This window comes from Zeus faber (genome assembly GCF_960531495.2).
Source record: "Zeus faber genome assembly, chromosome: 20".
Classification (NCBI taxonomy): domain Eukaryota; kingdom Metazoa; phylum Chordata; class Actinopteri; order Zeiformes; family Zeidae; genus Zeus; species Zeus faber.
In genome coordinates, this window is record NC_137207.1 from 22415845 (window position 1) to 22434779 (window position 18935).

The 18935-nt window shown below is 45.3% G+C and overlaps 1 protein-coding gene across 1 annotated transcript in view; it reads left to right on the forward strand.

Moving 5' to 3' along the window:
• Window positions 1-242: 242 nt before the first annotated feature.
• tbkbp1 (TBK1 binding protein 1) overlaps window positions 243-18935 on the forward strand; it is a gene marked incomplete at both ends in the record, with an annotated part of 30122 nt that continues 11429 nt past the window's right edge. Inside the window, 4 exons of the mRNA XM_080020859.1 lie at window positions 243-485; window positions 8632-8757; window positions 14495-14599; window positions 16810-16957. Coding sequence (XP_079876985.1) covers window positions 243-485; window positions 8632-8757; window positions 14495-14599; window positions 16810-16957 — 622 coding nt within the window. The remainder of the gene's footprint in view (window positions 486-8631; window positions 8758-14494; window positions 14600-16809; window positions 16958-18935) is intronic.

Consider the following 18935-nt stretch of genomic DNA (forward strand, 5'->3'; position numbering starts at 1 on the left):
ATCAAATACAGCGTGGGCCTCTGGAGTCAGGTGGCCCCATTTATTTTCTATTTAGCTACCGGTTAGCACGTGTGTTTCCCCTCCTGGGCTCCCTCCGCTCACTACAAAATTGTCCCTCCTGCCACTTCTCACCCCCTCTCTTCCTTTTAATTAAACGACAGATGGAACGAGCGAATCTTTCCTTTCCCATCCTCATTTTGTCTCTCTCTCCCCGTTTTCCCGGCAGGTTGAGGCTCTGAGTGATGGAGTCTCTGTTCGGTGGCGGGGAACTGGGGCTGCTCGGAGGGGGCGGCGAGGCGGGGGGCCTGAAGGAGGAAGGCTGCGGCAGCGTGGCCTGGCGCCCCTCCCCCATGGGCACCGACGACGTCTACTCGGCCTCCCACTTCGCCCTCATCTCCGCCTATCAGGACATCAAGACGCGGCTGGCCGGCCTGGAGCGAGAGAACAGCAGCATCAAGAGGAAGCTGAAGATCTATGAGATCAAGGTGGGATGGGTTCCGTTGTTTTAGAGCTGTCGCAGTGATCGCAATTATTTGAGATATTTCGTGATCTGTCATTTATTCTACAGTTACGTCTACGTCTATGTAATTTCCGTCGTTAGGTTGAGGAAAACGATGCTCATGAATGGCTTTGTATTATTACACTATTGCAGGCTTATGCTCTTATAGTGGCATAAAAGAATTTCACCATTGTGAAAAAGCCCGTACATCTGTTATGTATGAGTATGAAAGAGGTTCGGCTGTGTTTTTACTTGACATTCTACTCTGCCCTGGATTGTAAAAACCATTAGGGCCTCCAAATGTCAGGGAGGAAACTAGGGGGCGGGAGGTGGCAGTGATCAAGGGGAATAATGTTTTTGTTGGCAAACAATAGCAGGATTAGCCCCTCCCTCCGCTGAGTGACTGTACCTGTCAGGGAATGTTTCAGAGAGCGGCTGGCGGCTTTATCTGCCCACCGTCCCTCCCACCGAAGCCAAAGAGAATGCAAATCGACAGCAGCTGTAGCAACATCCATATGTGTCTGTTCATTTAACAAGCTTTCTTTTCAAGCCCTGCTTTTGTTGAGATATTTTTCATTCCTTCGAGCCTAGCGTTTTGTTGCATGGATTGAAGGTCTCATGCTGGCTTACATAACACAATAGTTTATCATATACTGTATATTGGATACTTAGGCAGTGGTGAAAGTAATGACGGTAAAATATCAAAAGATATTACACCATACGCATGGTGGAAAGCCTCCTGTGTGAACAAGAAAATATCTATCACCGTAGTGTCTGTGCAACAGGGCTGGTGCTGGGGGATACACTTCTAATGGATCAGCATGTTAGTGCAGCTGCTATTAGGGACATGTGCCTGTTTGTTTATTTTTAGTTTATTGTTTTTCATTGATGAGTTAGCAACAACCGACATCTGAAAGTAGGGCTGGACGCTATGGCCAAAATTTTTTGTCACAATATTTGTTTTTATAGTGATCAATGTCGATAATTATCACAATATATATTGAATAATAATAATAATAATAATAATAATAATAATAATAATAATGTTCAATTTAACGTTTTAAGTGTATTCTCATGGCCTTGGGGTCAACATTGAATAAATAAAATAAAATAAAACAAAGGTAAACAAAAAAAGAGATAAATAAAATAAATAAGATGTAAAAATATATTATATACATTTAAATATATAATATAATCATCGTTGTCATATGAGAACTGTCCGAAAAGTTCCTGAATCTGCGCTCTTTGATTATATGCGGGGACGTTTGAGCAGACGGCGGGACGCTCTCCGACCGTGTCAGACCAGACGTCACGGAAAATCGCAGGTTCTTTCTTTAATCGCTCTCCTTTTTGCGGGGATTGGCGAAAGGAGGCCAAGTTGGGGTTGAAGTTGGTGTTTGAGGAAGACCCGCCACGTCGGCGCCGGGGAGAGGGCGGAGGAAGCCCCGGTGCACCTGCCTTACGACTGGCTGTTCGTGGTGTGTTTTTGTCGGTACAAGCAAACGCACTCTGTGTGAAACTCTGTCGAAAGAAAATCTCATAAATTCATCATTGTTACCGTTGGCGCTTTTATCGTGAAAATTATCGAGCTTGTTTTATCACCCACCTCTATCTGACAGTATCGATTATTAATAATAATAATAATAATAATAATAATAATAATAATAATAATAATAACTGGGATTTATATAGCGCCTTTCACAAACCCAAGGACACTTTACAATGGAAAAAAAAAAAAACATTAGTAGGCTTATGCAGGACTCTGTATTCTCTTTGCAGGAAGGCATCTGCTTCGAGTGCTCGTATGCCTATTGGCACATGAATAACTGTATTAGGATGCGTTCTGCTCTGCCATGTCCTGCGTGCAATAAGCTTCACCAAAGCACCGAACAACCTCGTTTTTGGAGGGGCCAACTGTCAGGACTCTCAGTTGTTTTTACCATCTGTGTGAGCCTTCTGTGCGATCCCTCGGAACCCCCCCCCCCCCCCCCCCCCCCCGGTTTGGCTCCGCCCGGGCCCCGGCCGCCCTCCACGCATGAACAGTCGCTTTTTTTACCCCGACACCTTTGGACAAGGTTGAGCGGCTCGCCGGGGATCAGGCCCGTGGCTGGAAACATTTTGAAGCTCTGGGCACACGAGTCTGACGTTGTCCCAGCGGGTCTGCAACATCTTTCAGTCCATGTGTGACCTTTTCGGATCAGAGTGATACGGACTGACTTGCATAACAATCAGAGTCGAGCTATGGGCGGGATAAATGTTACACCTTGCAAGGGATAACTGTTTTAACCATATATCTGCTTTAACCCTCTCACACTTGTGGGGGTGTCACGCCGGCAGTAGCGATGTGAGCATTTGGCTCATTGTCTGAAGCCTTCACCGCTCCGCCATTTATCACTTACCATGAGGATGGGTGATAAATGGATGAATCACGGGTCAACGTTAGTGGCGGAGCCGGTAATTAAGAACGGTTAGAACCATTTACCGGCACGGTGGAAGCTATGCGGATATTGGGCAGGCTGGGAGAAGAGGAGTACGCAGCTGGCGAGGCAGATTAATTCCCTGCGCCTGCCACACCTGGCAGCATGGGCTTCTAATGTCACCCCAGGGACGCCTCCCAGACAGGTGGGATGACAGACAGGCGGTGACGCCGTCAATGTCGGGACCGGACGACCTGAGCGTTCGCTGAAAGGAGCGAGGAGAAGGAAACGAAGAGACGGGTGGAAAGTGGCAGGAGATGGGGGTTTAGAAATGAACGGATTGGCGGAGGTACAAGGGGAGGAACAGGGTGACATAGAGGAGCAGGCGATGACAGAAGGGTTTGACATTTAGCTTGTTTGTTTGTTTGTTTGTTTGTTTGTTTGTTTGTTTGTTGTTGTTGCCCATTTCACCTTCCCAAACACATGAGGAAACAGCCGAGCAACCGGTACGCTAGGATTTAGTGCTGTGCAGCAGGGTGTATGGCCTCACATTTGGAAAACTCCCTGAAGGTCGGTGTCTGTAAACATTGGGTAAAAGAAATGGAAGGGTGTTTGATGTAATACCCTGCTCAGATTAGCCAGTTTGACTCAATGTTTATATTTTCTTTTTGTTTGTTTGTTTGTTTTGTTCTGATTTGATTTGATTTGGATCTTATTTTATTTTATTTCATTCCTGCATCATTGGCAAGAGGCCCAGTCCACGTGGCCTCACAAGACACTGCTTTTCACTGAATATAAAATACAACTACTCCCACAGCTCTGGGGAGAAAACATGGAGCATGTAACATATGATAATAACTCAAATACGTGATGATCATCATTTAGCTCTGTATCTCCACATGCACCAGTGTACATCAAAATGTAAAGGTATGTTACATTAATCAGGTCCATATTTTGGCTGGACCTCAATTCTACGTCTCTCATTCATATTTATATTAAAATATACTGTTCATACATTATATATGTAAATATGAAAGCATTGCTATAAACAAAAATAGAAAGAATACGGCACAACACAATACAAATTCAATCATTACACTTAATATGACATAGTTAATAGTCCTTTCCTTCTTTACCTCTACACACTGCCAAACAAAATATCTTGGTGTTTGCTATAATAATACAAAAAAATGACTTTGTTTTCAATGTATTTGAAAGGGTTTATCTGGTCGATTCCTAAGTAATGCTTTTTCTGACATGGACTGAACCTGAAACACTTTTATTTTCCTCTTTGTGCAAGGTGCGGGACATGTTTCCCAGTTGAATATTCATGCTTAATCTCTGAAAGTTTATAGTTTTGAATATGTCAAATATATAAATCCCATGATCCCTAGATCCTTTCTCTCTCTTAAAGGTTGCTTCTACAATTGTGTGAATATTAACTGTAGCCCTAATCCATAATAACAACCTCATAATTCCATTCCATAAGTCTTTAAAACATATTAACAATTTCCATAATGAAAGACCTTGATCTGCATATCCTGTTGGAAATTGTTTGTAATGACCAGGGTAGGTACACATTTTTACACCCTTAGAAAACACCTAATAGCCAATGACATTTGGGGTTGATGTTGATATCATTTTGAATGTGTATGAAAACTAATATTTATTTTATTTTCCCAATAATTCAATCAAGAGCCCCCTGTCAATTCAGACAGACAGTCGGGCATTTTTATTCATTTTTATTCATATATTCATCCATTTATATTCATATATTCATCAACATAGAGGGATATGTTTTTATATAACACCCAAAAAAGAAAATTTATTTAGAAAACATAGCAGATTTCTAAGAATATATATATTGTTTTCTCACCCACAGAAAATCTCAATTTCTTACACAAAAGCATTTGCGCTACTTCTCATCCTCAAATGTCATCCGCCGAGCACAAATCCTTTCCTAACCTTCCCCCATCTCCACTTGACCCTGCACTGAAAGGGTTTCATTGCACAAAGGGACGAGGCGCAAGCGCGTATCATTAATATAAAGTGCAAATAAAAGTTGGCGACGGAGCGTCTCCGCGCTTAACACCTGATGAATCCGTTTGGAATCCGCGTCTGGAAATCATTAACTTTAACATGAGCCTCCGGCGCGCTTATAAATAGCTCTGAGAGCTTGATAAAACCTTTCTATTCAGACCCGCTTCAATGAAACTAAACCCCCTTGAGCCCTGGAATCCTGCGTCCAGATACGTCCGGACTGAGGTGTGTGAGACCAGCCGTTCACATGTGTTCCAAATGTATTTCTGGTGACCCTGTGTAGTGCGATATTGCTTTGTGCAAAAACAAAAAATTTTTATTTTTTATTTTTTTGTCCTTTTTTTTTTTTTTTTTGGTCATTGAAAATATCCCCATCTACCGTAGAGTGAAGTCGCTGCTGAATAAGTTGAAGGGAAGTCCAGTCTCCCGCTTCGACTTCAGGTTGCCAACTATCAATTTTCATCCCGACGTCGCTGTTTTTACTGATTTTTTCCAGATTAAATGGACACTGTTTATAAAAAAAAAAAAAAAACGGTGTTAAGTGGGCAACCAAGGAGACTGGAAAGATTGTTTAGTCTTACAAGGAGGACGTTCCTATTGATCCGCTGACTCTGTTTCTCACGCTCGTACGACCTGAGCCAAAGTCTTTGATTGACAGGCAATTTGGCCCCGTCAGTGTTTCTATTAACCGCAGCTTAGCCAATGAAAGGAACCACCTGTAAGCGGAAAGGTGGATTTAAAAGGAAGCTAAAGCGGGGCACACACTACAAGATAATAAGGCAGATTTTGGCCCCGATTTCCCCCCTTCTGACAATCGTGAGCAAAGTCCCGATTTTTTTGGTGGGTTCTGAAGATTGTCGCGGCAGATTATTTTGTGGTGCGGGGTATGTTAGTAGTGTTTTCTTTTTTACTTCCCCCAATCCGCTCGTCCGTCCTGGCCGCACTGATCGCAAATCACATTAAACATGTTCGGTATTTAAGATCAGATATCCTGCAGTGCGGGGGTCCGATAGCTAATTGGGAGCCAAGCTGCCTGCAACGGAAGAAGTCATAAACACAACAGTGGCCAAAGCGGCAAATGTGAACGCTGCGAAGCACATGTAGCATGTACAATCCACCATGCCGTCTCCATGACTTCATCCATTGTTTTTGCTTTTTCCTTTTGGGCGCTCGGCAAAAAAGAAATTGCACAAAATAGCCCGCCATGTTTGTTCACTCTAAAGTCACGGCTCTGGTGATCCTGCGTAGCCAAATCCAAATCCAAATGTCAAACGCTCACGGGATTAGGACTCTGGTTGTCGCTGAATGGAATCTGTTAGTGTGTGTTGTGCCGTTTTGGGGAAAATCGTTGCTCTCCACACGCCACACGAACAAAACTGTTAAATTTATCATGATATGTCGTTATGCCTTGGCTCGCTCACGTTTTTCTGTTAAAATTTAAAAAAAATCTTGTGTGGGTGTGGGCCAAGCTTAAGGCTCCGTGAAAAGTACGTCATAATCGTTTAATATATATATATATATATATATGTATATATAATATATAATGACATGCAAGTAGGTCGTTGCCGACAAGCTTCTTCCAAATTAAAAAGGTGAATATCTTCAAATCATATTTGTATTATTGTAAAAGAAAAAGTGCAGTAAATACATTCAATAAAGGCCCCACCCTTTTGAAAATCATTTTGTTGTTTTGTTTGAGTGTTTAGCCGGCAGCTGTTATTTGGCCCCAGGCCTCCACGGGGCCACAGTGCTGTTGACTTGGCTGCCGCGGTACAGTTTGTTCGGGGGTTTGTTCTCCTCCCGGAGAGGCAGGTGTTGGTTTTTTCCGCGAGCAGGTGCTTGTTCTGGCTGTTTGGAATGGGATTTGACACATGCGTGTCAATGTAAATTCAGCATGAGCCAGGAGGCACGATTCACTGAAAAAATTCCCTCTCCAGAGTTTCCTCCGAAAAAATTTGGCACAGATTTGAAACATTGTTTTGACCTTTTGACGTCGTGGCCATCACATTATTGATCCTGATAACAAAATGTTGAGCCGTTTTTTTTTTTAAAGGGGAGCCATTATGCTTTCCCTTATTTTCTGTCACATATACAATGTTGGTATAAAATGGTTGGGTGTTCATATCAGACGTGGTCCAAGTGTCAAACGTTTCCAAAGGTTTATTCTTCTCTGACGTCAGCCCGTCACGGATTCCTTTATATGGTCGACAGCTCCATCCGATCTGCTTGTGTGTCCCTCCAAACAAAAGCGATAGAAAAAAGTGTCTTTTTATTGTCGGCGTATTTATTTTGTTCAGTTTTATTTTCCAACGTTTACATGAAACCAAAAAACCCCAGCGTGCGAGAGTCCAGTGCGGCGCCCCCCACAAGCTTGGAGCACGGCAGCGAAGGTCAGGACGAACTTTAGGCGTTTAATATGGCGTCTAGTGCGAGTGAAGATTCAGTTACCGGACTGCTGGTTCAGAAACAGATTTCGGTGGACCGACGAGGGGAAATCAGTTGAAGTTACGGCGTGAATGGAGCGAAAGCCTTGCTCGAACCCCATTGGTTCATAGAACCCTGAGCTTGTGCTCACATAACTCGTGCGTTGAGGCCACTCGCCGAAACAGAGCGTCAGGGACACAATGGATTCATAGGCATGTCAGAATGACTAGAATGCATAATCTAAGTGGTATTTTCAGCAAAAAATAAATAAAAATTCAAAAACATTTTCTGGGAACATCAGAGACCTGTATGAACTTGTGTAAAAAAAAAAAAAAGGAGCCTAATAGGTCCACTTAAATGGTTTCTGGTGAGCAGCCCCCAGCCCCGCCCGGGGGAGTTCACCTCTTGCTCTAACATGCGCTGCTAATTCCGTCTGAGTAAAAAGATGTGTTTCCCTAAATGGAAAAGGTTTGTTTGATCCTGAAATAGACGTGGCATTCGTGCGGGTTGAATTAAAAGGGAACATGTAAAGTCTGTTTTTTCGCGGCTGTACGTTATGGGAGGGTGCGCGGGTGGGTGTTCTTTCACATCAATCCAAGACCGGCAGAGGATCCCACATTTTGCTGTTTGCCCTCTCTCGTTTTGGTTTTCTGGTTTTTCAACATCCACGTTTACCCTCGTCTCCGCCCCTGAGACGGTCACATTCTTTCCGCCAACGTTTCCCTTCTTGTGATCGCTGGGTTTGTTTTCGTTCTTGTTTCTCGGTCACGTGAGGTTGTGGAGTTTCTCATCCGGGGGTGCTGGGTTTTTTTTTTTTTGTGAATGTTCATCTCTGTGTCGACCATTCACCGACCATAACTAGCTACGCTTGCCAGGAAAGGCGGTCCCCGCCATCAACGATAGAGAGGGCATACAGAGGTGCACATGCATACTGCAAATCCAATGAATGGCTGTTTCTTTAAAGCCAGCACAACATCAAATAATTATGGGATTTTTTTTTTTTAAATGATAATCTCATGGATTACCACCGAAACCCAATTTGTCAATCGGACAAGCATGACATACATGTTCATTGTTTGTTACCGAATAGTGAGTTGAGATCCACAGCACCTCGTGTATAACAAAACGGCCCCAAAAAGCTATTTTCGACCTGTGTTTGGTGAGCCGTATTTGGGTCGGACCGGTACAACTCCTGACGGCGGAGCCCTCCACCCGGACTAACGCCGTTTAATTTCCTTGTCTTTCCTGCAGTTCCCCATGATCAGCGAGTTCGGAGAGGACAACAACTCCTACTGTTCCTTCGAGACCAAGGAGACGGCTCTGCTGCAGTCGGAGAATGGCAACCTGCAGCAGAGAGTCAACGCCCTCACCCACGAGGTGAGGCGGGGGCGGTGGTGAGGAATGAGGTCAGGGAGGGAGGGAGGGAGGGAAGATAAGAGGGGGGGAGGGCAGTAAGAGGACGGGAGACATTAGGGAGCGAGGGAAGGAGGCAGAGAGGGACGTGAGCAGAGAGGTGAGGAGCGTAGACGAGGGGGTGCGAGGAAGGACGAAGGAAGAAGGAAAGGAGGGAGGAAAGAGGGGAGGAAGTGGAGAGGTGAGAAATCACGGACGGCGTACAGTACATCTAGGCCCGTGTCGTAGAGGTAAATTCCCAGGGAAAAGGGAGGAAGACTGCTGGAAAACGAACGTTCCCGCAGCGAATGTTTCCCGTTGTACAACTTTGCGAAGAATCCTACAAATTGTGAATTAATTGAACTAGAAGTCGGCTGAGGCAAATCCTCGTGGGCACTTGTTAAAAGATGGAAGTAATTAAATTAGCTCCTTAGTTGCTGAGCAAGAAACTTTTTCCTTTCTCTTCTTCTTCTTCTTCTCCTCCACTGTGACAACGGATCCGATGTTCCTATTTCGGAGCACGGGCGTAATTGGGACTAAAACTAGCCACAAATTTGCTGAGTCCGTCCACTTGTGTGTCTGTGTTTTTCCCCAGCACATCCACGAGGGTGCTCAGGACAACGCTGATCTTAGTTTGAAGCACTTGTCTGGGCTTTTTTTATCCACACACACATATATGGCACTTTAGTCGGTCAGTAGGGGGAAAAAAAGTTAAAGTACCTACAAAGGGGAAAGAAAAATTGTGTTCTGAGTTTGTCACACCACAGAACCATGTCTTATTAACCACCCAGCCAAATTTGAATGGTTAAAAAAAATCGGTGGTCTATAAAATATATAAAATTAGGTTTCAAAATCGTGAAATAATAGCCAGTACTCTCTGCTCTGAGACGCTGCGGGCGTGTCCGCTGATACCACGCCCGATGGCGTTAACCGTGTAATAATGTGTAAACGTTTACGTTGGAGTGACTTCCACGTTTAAATGTTGTGCTGAACCCGGCCCTGTGCGTCTGGTTTCTTACCTTAAAGCGTCGCTCTCCGGTGCCCCCTGCTGGGTCCTCTGCAGGCCAGGTCGGGGCTCCGCGGCCTGCTTGCATGCAGCTAATGCTAATGTAGCCAAACGGCACGCGGCCAACAGGCCGGTTCTTTTTATTTATTTACTTCCTGGCGCATAGACGCCGCTGCCGGGAGGGCGGAGCGGACATGTTGCGAAATCACAGGTGCGGCCCGGAGGCACCCGTGGGATAATTTTGGCAAGAGTTCAAGGTCTCCCTCAAGACAACTTTTACGACAAGCGTTTATTCCTAAAACAGCATTTTATCCCAAACTCCAGGCTCTTGCTTAGCGTAGTTTATCTCACCACCGACGCTCCGTTTCCGACGGTCTGACCTGGTGTTTGTACAGTGTAGGGGCCATGCAATGCATGATCTCGTATACGTCAATAGTCAGTCTTTTCACGTGTTTTTTTTCACATGACAGTCTTTTCACATGTCTTCAGCAATGAATTTTCAACATGTATAATGTGGTTCAACTCGCTTTACGGGGACTTTCATATAGAGCGGTGTGCCCGCTCTCACCCTTAAATTTACCCTGACTTTAGCAGCATGGGAATGTGGGGGTGGTGAATAGCTTGAACGTGATGGAAGAAGGACATTGATAAATCAATACGGCAGAGGGAGAGAGAGTAAATGCTTTATGGGAGATGCACACAGCAGACAAGGTCACCGACACAGGCCAATTCACCGTTTGCAACAGAGTGATGGATACCGCAATCCACCAATCCGTGCATGGCAAACTGTCGCTGTGCACTATTTCCTCCGACAAACTGCTCTGACGCCAAGCTGAAAAGACAATGTCATAACTCTTAATAGTAGGAAAACGGTTCAAACGGTGTTGCCGGGGGAGTTATAACACCGGCAGCGTCTTGGAGGGTCAATATTGTTTTTTGGGATTCTACATTAATTGGAGGAGGCGGGGCTTGAGGCCATAATTAAGCAAACGGTCAATAGGGAAATTGGGAATGAGCTGCAGGCACACTGAGCGCGCTCACTAGGGAGGTGTCGGTCTGTGGGCTTTTGTACAAAATCTGTGAGTTCCAGATATTCATGAATTGACGTAGTCTAAACGAGAGAAGTTGTAAATAGAAATAAAATAAGCAGCATGAAAAATGATTATACAGACTTGTTTGATTTGAATCGCGCTTTCATTGGATTTTTGAGGTAGACGTAACACGAGAAGCAGCGTCTCACTCCCACGGCAACAAAGTCCAAACCCTTGGAATTGCTATTACTTGGAAGTCATTCTGTGAGACTGCTGGCAGGCAGTTCCTTTGGGAACACGACGAAAGGCATGGCTAAAAAAAGTAATTGGTTACGCAAACGTATAATGGGTTTTGAGGGGATTTTTAAGGTATTGATTTTATTTAATTTTTTTAATTGAGAGATGGCCTGTTTATGCTATTTGGCAAGTGGCCAATTTAACCTGTATCCTCAATGTTGGAATTTCCTGTCTCGTGTGTTTTATACAGGGCTATCCTCATTTCACTCACTCGGGTCAAACCGGCCCAGTGCTCTAATTTTGGGTTGACAACACTAATTCATGCATTTTAATTATGGCCAATTAAACTGGAAAAAGCACAGGCATCCAACCTCTCCTCTAGTAACCCTAAATCACATTTTGCTATCAGTTTATAGTTGTTTCTTATAGATCTTTAGTAATATTGCCCCGTGCGAATGCCCCCTCGGAGCCACAACCTGCACATATATAACAAATGGGATGATGATGTCACAAAACGCCCCGCTCCACCATCCCAGCCCGCCCTGCTCCGCAAACCCAGGTCCCTTCGTTCGGCTACTTCCGCTACTTTCGCCTCAGCATCCTTCAGAAAAAGGTTTCCTCACTAATTCCTGCTCCAAATATAGATCAATGCCTCAATCAGTGACTGTCCCCAATACATTGACACTTCATTCGTGTCCGTGGGCCTTGTCGTTTCCATCGTAATTCAACGAATACCACCAATACGACCGTAAATTTAAAATGCTAATTTCCCTATTGGTTGGATTTTTTTAGGCTCCGCCCCCTACAGCTCAGCATAACACACCGCTCAACTTATTCAACATTAGTAACGGCACTTTGCGCTGGGGGGGCTGTTGAGTCGTGTTGCGTGTAACAAAGAGGGAATATAAAAGTGGCGTGGCCTAATACCAGTTGCCCACGCCCACCCACATAGAGCCCCGCCTGCTTTTGGAGCACGTTTTAAACAAGAAGAGGAGGCGGGAGAAACCAAAACTCCCGGGTTTAGAGGCTCTTTAAAGCCGTCAATAGGTCTCAATTGCACAATACCCTGTAGGAGCCGTTTTCCGTGAAAACCATTCATAAAAGATGGATTGGCAGCAAATGTATTTTTTTTAGAGCTATTTGCGGGGGGGCTTGACCGGCATTGGAAGCACAGGGCTTTTTGTGTTTGGTTCAGTTAGGAATTGAATACATCGAAACAAATAAAAACACTGTTTTTATTTGCTGTCTTTGAACAAAAGGTGAACAGGGGGGGGCAGCGGATCGCTCTCGCTGAAGGCGTTTCCTGCGCTGTGGACCCAACGGCACTGATATGCCTGCCGGGCTCCTCCTCATCCACGTGCAAGGATCTCATTTGCGCTCGGGGATGATATGCGCTGATATATAAGCTCGCTGCTGAAAAAAGTCCGGCCCGCCTTTTCACGACCCGGTGGCGAATTCCAGCTGGGTGGTTGCCCTCTAGGGTACATAGAACTTAAAAAAAAGGGGGGCAGAAAATACAACCGAGGGGGCAAAGCGCCCTCTCGCCCCCCTTGTGGTGTCAGGCCTGCAGTGTCTCTATTGTAGCCTCAGAGTAGTCACCGTGCTGCTGACAAGCTTCCCTTAGGTGTTATTGTATCAAGACAACTGAGCACCTGTGACAGTGGAATTTGTAGTTCTAGAAAATAGTTACACAGGTTTGTCAGTAAATCTTTTTTTTATCTCCCACAAACACAACACAACAGTTACACCTTCTCAAATTCTTTGTTGCAGGTGCACAAATCCTATTCCACAAATTAAGACACTCAGACGCTCACATTTTGCTCCAGTCGCTGCAGTGGATATGGTGCATTCACACATCCATGTCAAAGTTCAACACCTGTGGAATATTTTCTCACAAATACATTTTTAATAACTACAACTGCTTCGTTCTGCCGCTACGAGTCTCAAGTGCTGTTTTTTTGCTCGTAAAGGACAAGCTCCGCGGGCTCTCAGTTTTGCGCACACATATCTCAGTGAAATGTGTCAGAAAAGCCATTTGTGCACCTGAAGAATCACCTGTTCAGAGATCAGAGAACCCTTCTGGCCAATCAAAGGTGCTCGTTTCGGGCGTCTGTCCCTCGGTGCACGAATTAGAGAGCAGGTAACATGGAGGAAACCTGTGTGAGCACGGGGAGAACATGCAAACTCCACACAGACAGGGCCCCCAACCGGGAGATAACCCACCTGAGGGCGGTGCCAACAGCACCCCAGGCGGAGATAGAACCCAGGACCTTTCTGTGAGGCAGCAGTGTGATGCACTGTGGCACCGTGCAACATGGTGCGCAAATCACTTTAGTTACACGTTTAGCTGAGATATGCAGAGGTGCAAATGCGAGGGCGCGCAGAATTTGTCATTTTTGGGCTAAAAATAAAGCTGCATTCGAGACTCGGAGCGGCGGATTTACCAATACGCACGTGCAACGTTTTTATTTTCCCTTGCGGCTACAAATTCCACCGTCGCGGGTGCTCAGTCGTTCTGGTACAGCAATCCCTTCACATTCCTCCATGTTACCGTTGCCACAGTGTCACAGCCTTGCCGCGCTGCCGTCGCTCTTTGTCCTGGCCTCCTCTCCCGACCGCTCTCTGATGTTTTTTGGTTCGGTCGCTTCACGCGCCGTTCTTTTTCCCCCTCTCCCCGCCCGCTTTAAAACGAGCACTCCCTTCATCATAATCTCATTCCCTCTGATTTGTCCTCCACTTCCTCGACAGTCTATTCATTTGTAAAGTATTCTTCGCGCGTATGTCACTCCACGCGGATCTGTCATATTTGACGCTGCCGTTCTAAGATAAGATAAGATAAGATAAAGATAGATATTAGTCCCACAACGGGGAAATTTCTATCACACTCAGCCCCTCAAAGAGGCGCGGAGGATGGATCCATGCGTGTTCTTCTTATTTTATTCTTGTTTTTTATTATATATTTTTAAAATATATATATATATTTATATATATTTATATATATATACTGTATACCCTCCATGTGGGTCGTGGTTAAATGCAATCGGGGGCAATCGTCATTTTTCTCCCCCGTTTTCATCTGTGTCTGCTCCTCCCTTGCTGAGGTGTCGGTGCCGTGGTGTACCGCATTTCCATGATTACGCAAGAAGCATTTGATGAGTCTCACAATGGAACTTTTTTTATGTTGTTGTCATCATCACCCCCCCCCCCCCCGCCCCCCCCCACACACACACACACACACGCACATTAAACATTTTGAAAAGTGACAAAAGAGCGAAAAATAAATATGTCAAGCTTCTTACTTTTTTTTTATTTGTATTTTTTTTATCGTCTTCTTTCCTTTGTCTTTCTGCGCTTCTGTCTTCTAATCGGTCTCTTTCAATCTTTCTCACCCGTCTCTCTCTCTCTCTCTCTCTCTCTCTCTCGCTCTCGCTCCCTGTCGCTCTCTCAGCTCCAGAAGAGGAAAGACAGAGAGAGGCAGTTGGAGGACGTGATCCAGGCCTACGAGAAGATTCACATGGAGAAGAGCAACCTTCAGCGGGACCTGGATAAGATGGTCAGGGGACAGGGCATCACACTTTCCTCATGCTGCTCAGAATGACATTGGTTATTCAACAAATTCAACCACTGCAGCATTTCAACGCTATACATATTTGCATACTGTTGTTGAATATGAAAATGCCTGGTGGGCATTCAGACCTGATTTTCCCACTATCTATCACATGGTTATCGGTGCGTTTCTACAGAAATAAAATAAAATATAGATAGAATAAAAAGTAAAAACAAAACAAAAACAGCCAAATACACAGAAATAGCCCAAAAATACAATGCCGAAATAGTCAAATAAATAAAAATATTTATAAATGTGACTATGCACGGCATAGGTTATTGATATGGATATGAATTATAAATATAAATAATTATATATTATTGTGTATCTTTTGTATTTACTATGTTGTTACAGTTTGTACAGTCTGCACCAACTAACCCTCTTGGTAGATGACAGGGGAAGGACAGGAATCAATGAGTCGCGCGGGAACTCCAGTAACATCTATTTTCGTTTCGGATTTCCCGATCAGTTTTCCATTTGGCCCAGCGTGTCTCCGGGATGGAAGGTGTTTTTTTCCATCTTCTGTGGTTAGCCAGAGTACCTTTTGAAAATATTTTACAGGCCCCGACACCACCCATGGTTTAAAAAAAAAAAATGTAATTTTTTATTTTTTTAGGTGCCGCTCTATTGATCCGCCAAAATAGTGTAGAATTAATGAAGCGTTGGTATCCGTTACAAATGCCTTCAAGGGTATTTCACCACAGTTTGTATTGTGAAATTCATACTGTGTATTATGCAACCGGTCCACCCTAACGCAACATTACCCTCTATTCCCACCATTGGAAATTAAAAAGCCTTCTTTTCGCCCAGAGTATCGGCAATGAACCGAGGAGATACACTCGGGCCCGACCATCATTTAAAAACAAAGTGATTTGCTCAGACATTCTCTTTGACTGAGCTGACACTTCTTCAAATCAAAAAGCCCTCTCTCCGCTCCGAGGGGTAGTCGCACCAGGACCGCTGCGCTGGCTGGTTTAGACTTTTCTCAATGCTTAACTGGGGAAAGAGGACATAGATTTAGCAAACTCAATCACCTATCTATCTTTAATGCTTGGCAGACCGGTTTCCAAACAGGCAAACGGTTGAATAAAAGGAGTTTAACGCTCGACCAGGCTCCTGCCTCCTCCACCCGGCTGCAGTTGGAGATTTTTATCTCCGCAAACTGCGGCCATTTTGAGGAATAAGATCCTCGCTCTAGTGTTGTGTACTATTTCTAAATCAATTAAGATCCCGACTCCGACGTTATCATCAACCAAAGACTGTTCTCAGCAAAAAGCGTTTTTATTTATAGATATTCTTTCCACACAGGATGCATTAGTTTGTCTCATTTTGGAACGTAACACTCCCCGACGTGAAGTATTGGACGGGATCCACATCGCAGATGATCCAGACGCAGCACCGTGTGTTGTTCCTTTTCCCCTGACTGAACTGTTTGGCTCCCTGCCCCCTCCCCCTCCCCCCTCGGCCTGAACCCCGTGGCGACGGTAAACCATCTCATCTCGCAGGGAAGTCCATCGGGCGGCCAAAATCAAGCTGCCTCGGCAATTTCCTGCGGGCCAACTGATTAAAGGATTAGCGGAGCAAAAGGAGCGGGGATCGGCACCTGCCAGGGAATGATGGATGTTTCAATGTCACCTCAAGTTTCCTTGCCGTTCGTCCGGACAATTTAAATGACTCCAATCCACTTACTGCACCGCGTTGACCCTTTCCCCTTTCCCTTCCTGGCTACCAGCTGCCCCGGGGCTGTGTGTGTGTGTGTGTGTGTGTGTTTGTGTTTGTGTTAGAGCTGTGATGGTTAGTCGATTAATCGATTAGTTGCCAACTGTTAAATTTATCGCCAACTATTTTGCTAATCGATTAATTATCCTCAGTCATTTTTTTTAGAAGATTTCTGATTACAGCTTTTAAATGTGAATATTTTCAGTTTTATTTATGTTCTGTATGACAGTAAACTGAATATCTTTGGGTTGTGGAAACAGCGATCGACATTTTTCACGGACAAAACAACCAATCGATTCATCGGGAAAATTATTTTCCCGATGACTCGATAGAGAAAATAACTGACAGTTGGGGCCATAGCTTGTGTATCTGCAGAATTCCTCGAACGTGGAGTGCGTGTATGACGTCTCGCCTGTTTCTGACCTTGCACTCTGAAGACCAGCTTGGTGGAGAAGCACGTGGAGCGCATCATGGGCTTGGAGTCGGCCCTTCGACAGAGGGACAGCTCCCTGCAGAAGCTCAGCACACAGCTGCACAGCAAAGACATGCAGTACCTGCAGCTGCACGCCGGCCCGGAGACACACAGTGAGTCTTAGCGACGGCACTTTACACCCGAATGGGCTTCGGTTTGGCATAAATGTGATTTTTGAGCCTGTGGGCCGTTGCTCACCTGCAATAGAGTCGTCTGATGTTCGAACACACTCGATATTGGCACGCGATATTGGCAAGTTCAAATATCACCATTTTTTTGTCAAATACATTTTTGATATAGATTATTTGATATCATTATGTGAGATCATATTTCTTTCATCAGATAGCCATAGTAATGTGGATATCATGGCGTTGGTTTGAACCGCTAGAACAGTCTAGAAAGTTCAGAAAACCGCGTTACTTTACTGTGATGCTGGCTTAAAGACAGCGTTTAATGATGTCAAAATATTATGATAACCATAATCCCAGATGAAATCTCGCCTCATATCACAGTGTTGATATAATAGCAACCAGCACAAATCTTAACTCAGCTTTTGAGAGCGAACAGGGAATAGCGCAGTGGGCACCACAGAGGACGTGGAATTATCCACAATACTCACAAAGTGCCCAAATTGTTGTCTCAAGTCGTTTTTCCACCATTTAGGTTTTGTCCTAGAGGGCGAGCGTCAAAACGAGTAATAAATAAAAAAAACAAACAGGGATGGGTTTGATGAAGTTATTCTCCCCCGCCGCTGGGGAATATGGATTCTACACCAAAACAGGGAAAAGAGTCAAAGGGCAGTCCGCCACCTTTGATTAGGAGTTATCTGAACCTTCCACCCTTATTACAGGTTCTCATTTAGGGCCCAGGAGGTTTGGACTTTTGGTCACATGTCCATGAGGAATGCCCCCCGGCAGGTTGCGTGCAGAACTGGAAGGCCCTTGATGGGTCGAAGCCATCCGCTCCCCAGCAAATCGCGACAGTGACAGACAGTACAGTTTGGATTCTCACGGAGGAATGGTGGAGACCCATCCACTTCAGACTCCTCATTGAAACGCCGGGCTGTTGTGTTGCCGCTCTTATTACTGTTGCCTCGGCGGTGAATGGTTTTCAGCCCTTAATCTTGTCAGATTCCCGTGGCTGTTGCGCGTCCTCAAAGTCAAGTCGAGCCATTTTCACACAAATGGGCAAGTTAATGGGATAACGCGACGATATTTCACCACCACCTCAGGTAGCTCGACGTATATCGAGTGCGACTGTAGATTCTACTCAAGGTGACACAAGAGTGATCGCTCCGTGTGTGAGTGACGCTCAAGGATCAGTGCTGGAGCCGGGCCGCGTCAGAATGAACTGTCGAGGCGGATTAATTCGGGGGCCGGTTAAAACCTTGTGAGGGGCCGGTCCCACGGTGTTTACTGCAGCCTGCTGCCGCCATGCGTGTCCCAGACATTATGGCTGCGTCGCTGATGCATGACAACGGCTGTCCTGCGGTCAGCGGGACGCTGACCTCCGACCTCTTAAAGGCTGTGGCTGACTGACGAAAGGGAGGGAGGGAGGGAGGGAGCAGGGAGAGAGAGAGGTAGAGGTTTCTAATTTACTATGAAACTCACTGTGGGGGTGTCGTGCTCAAGTTTTGTTGACGAGCCAGGGAGCGTGGGCAAAGTTTGTGAGCGTGCACACGATTCCGTGCAGGAACAGCGGCAGTGTGTGTATTGAAATCCTCCGTGCGTGTCAGCACGGCTGCCAGTGTGCGTGTGCACTGAGATTTGTGTTCACGCACGGACCCTCGATCGTATTTGTGAGGAGGCAGCCGTGAAAGAGGGGAGAGAGGATTAGCCGTGCTTTATCATTATATCTGCTTCCTGTGTGTGTGTGTGTGTGTGTGTGTGTGTGTGTGTGTGTGTGTGTGTGTGTGTGTGTGTGTGTGTGTGTGTCGAGCTGAATCACTCGGTGCCCACGCAGAACAAAGTACCAGGTAGAGAAAGAAACTGATGGAGAGAAGTCAGCACAGTGACCATGGACTCTTCTTGGACAGGCTTTCAAAGAGCAGGAATATAAGGAGTGCGTGCGTGCGTGCGTGCGTGCGTGCGT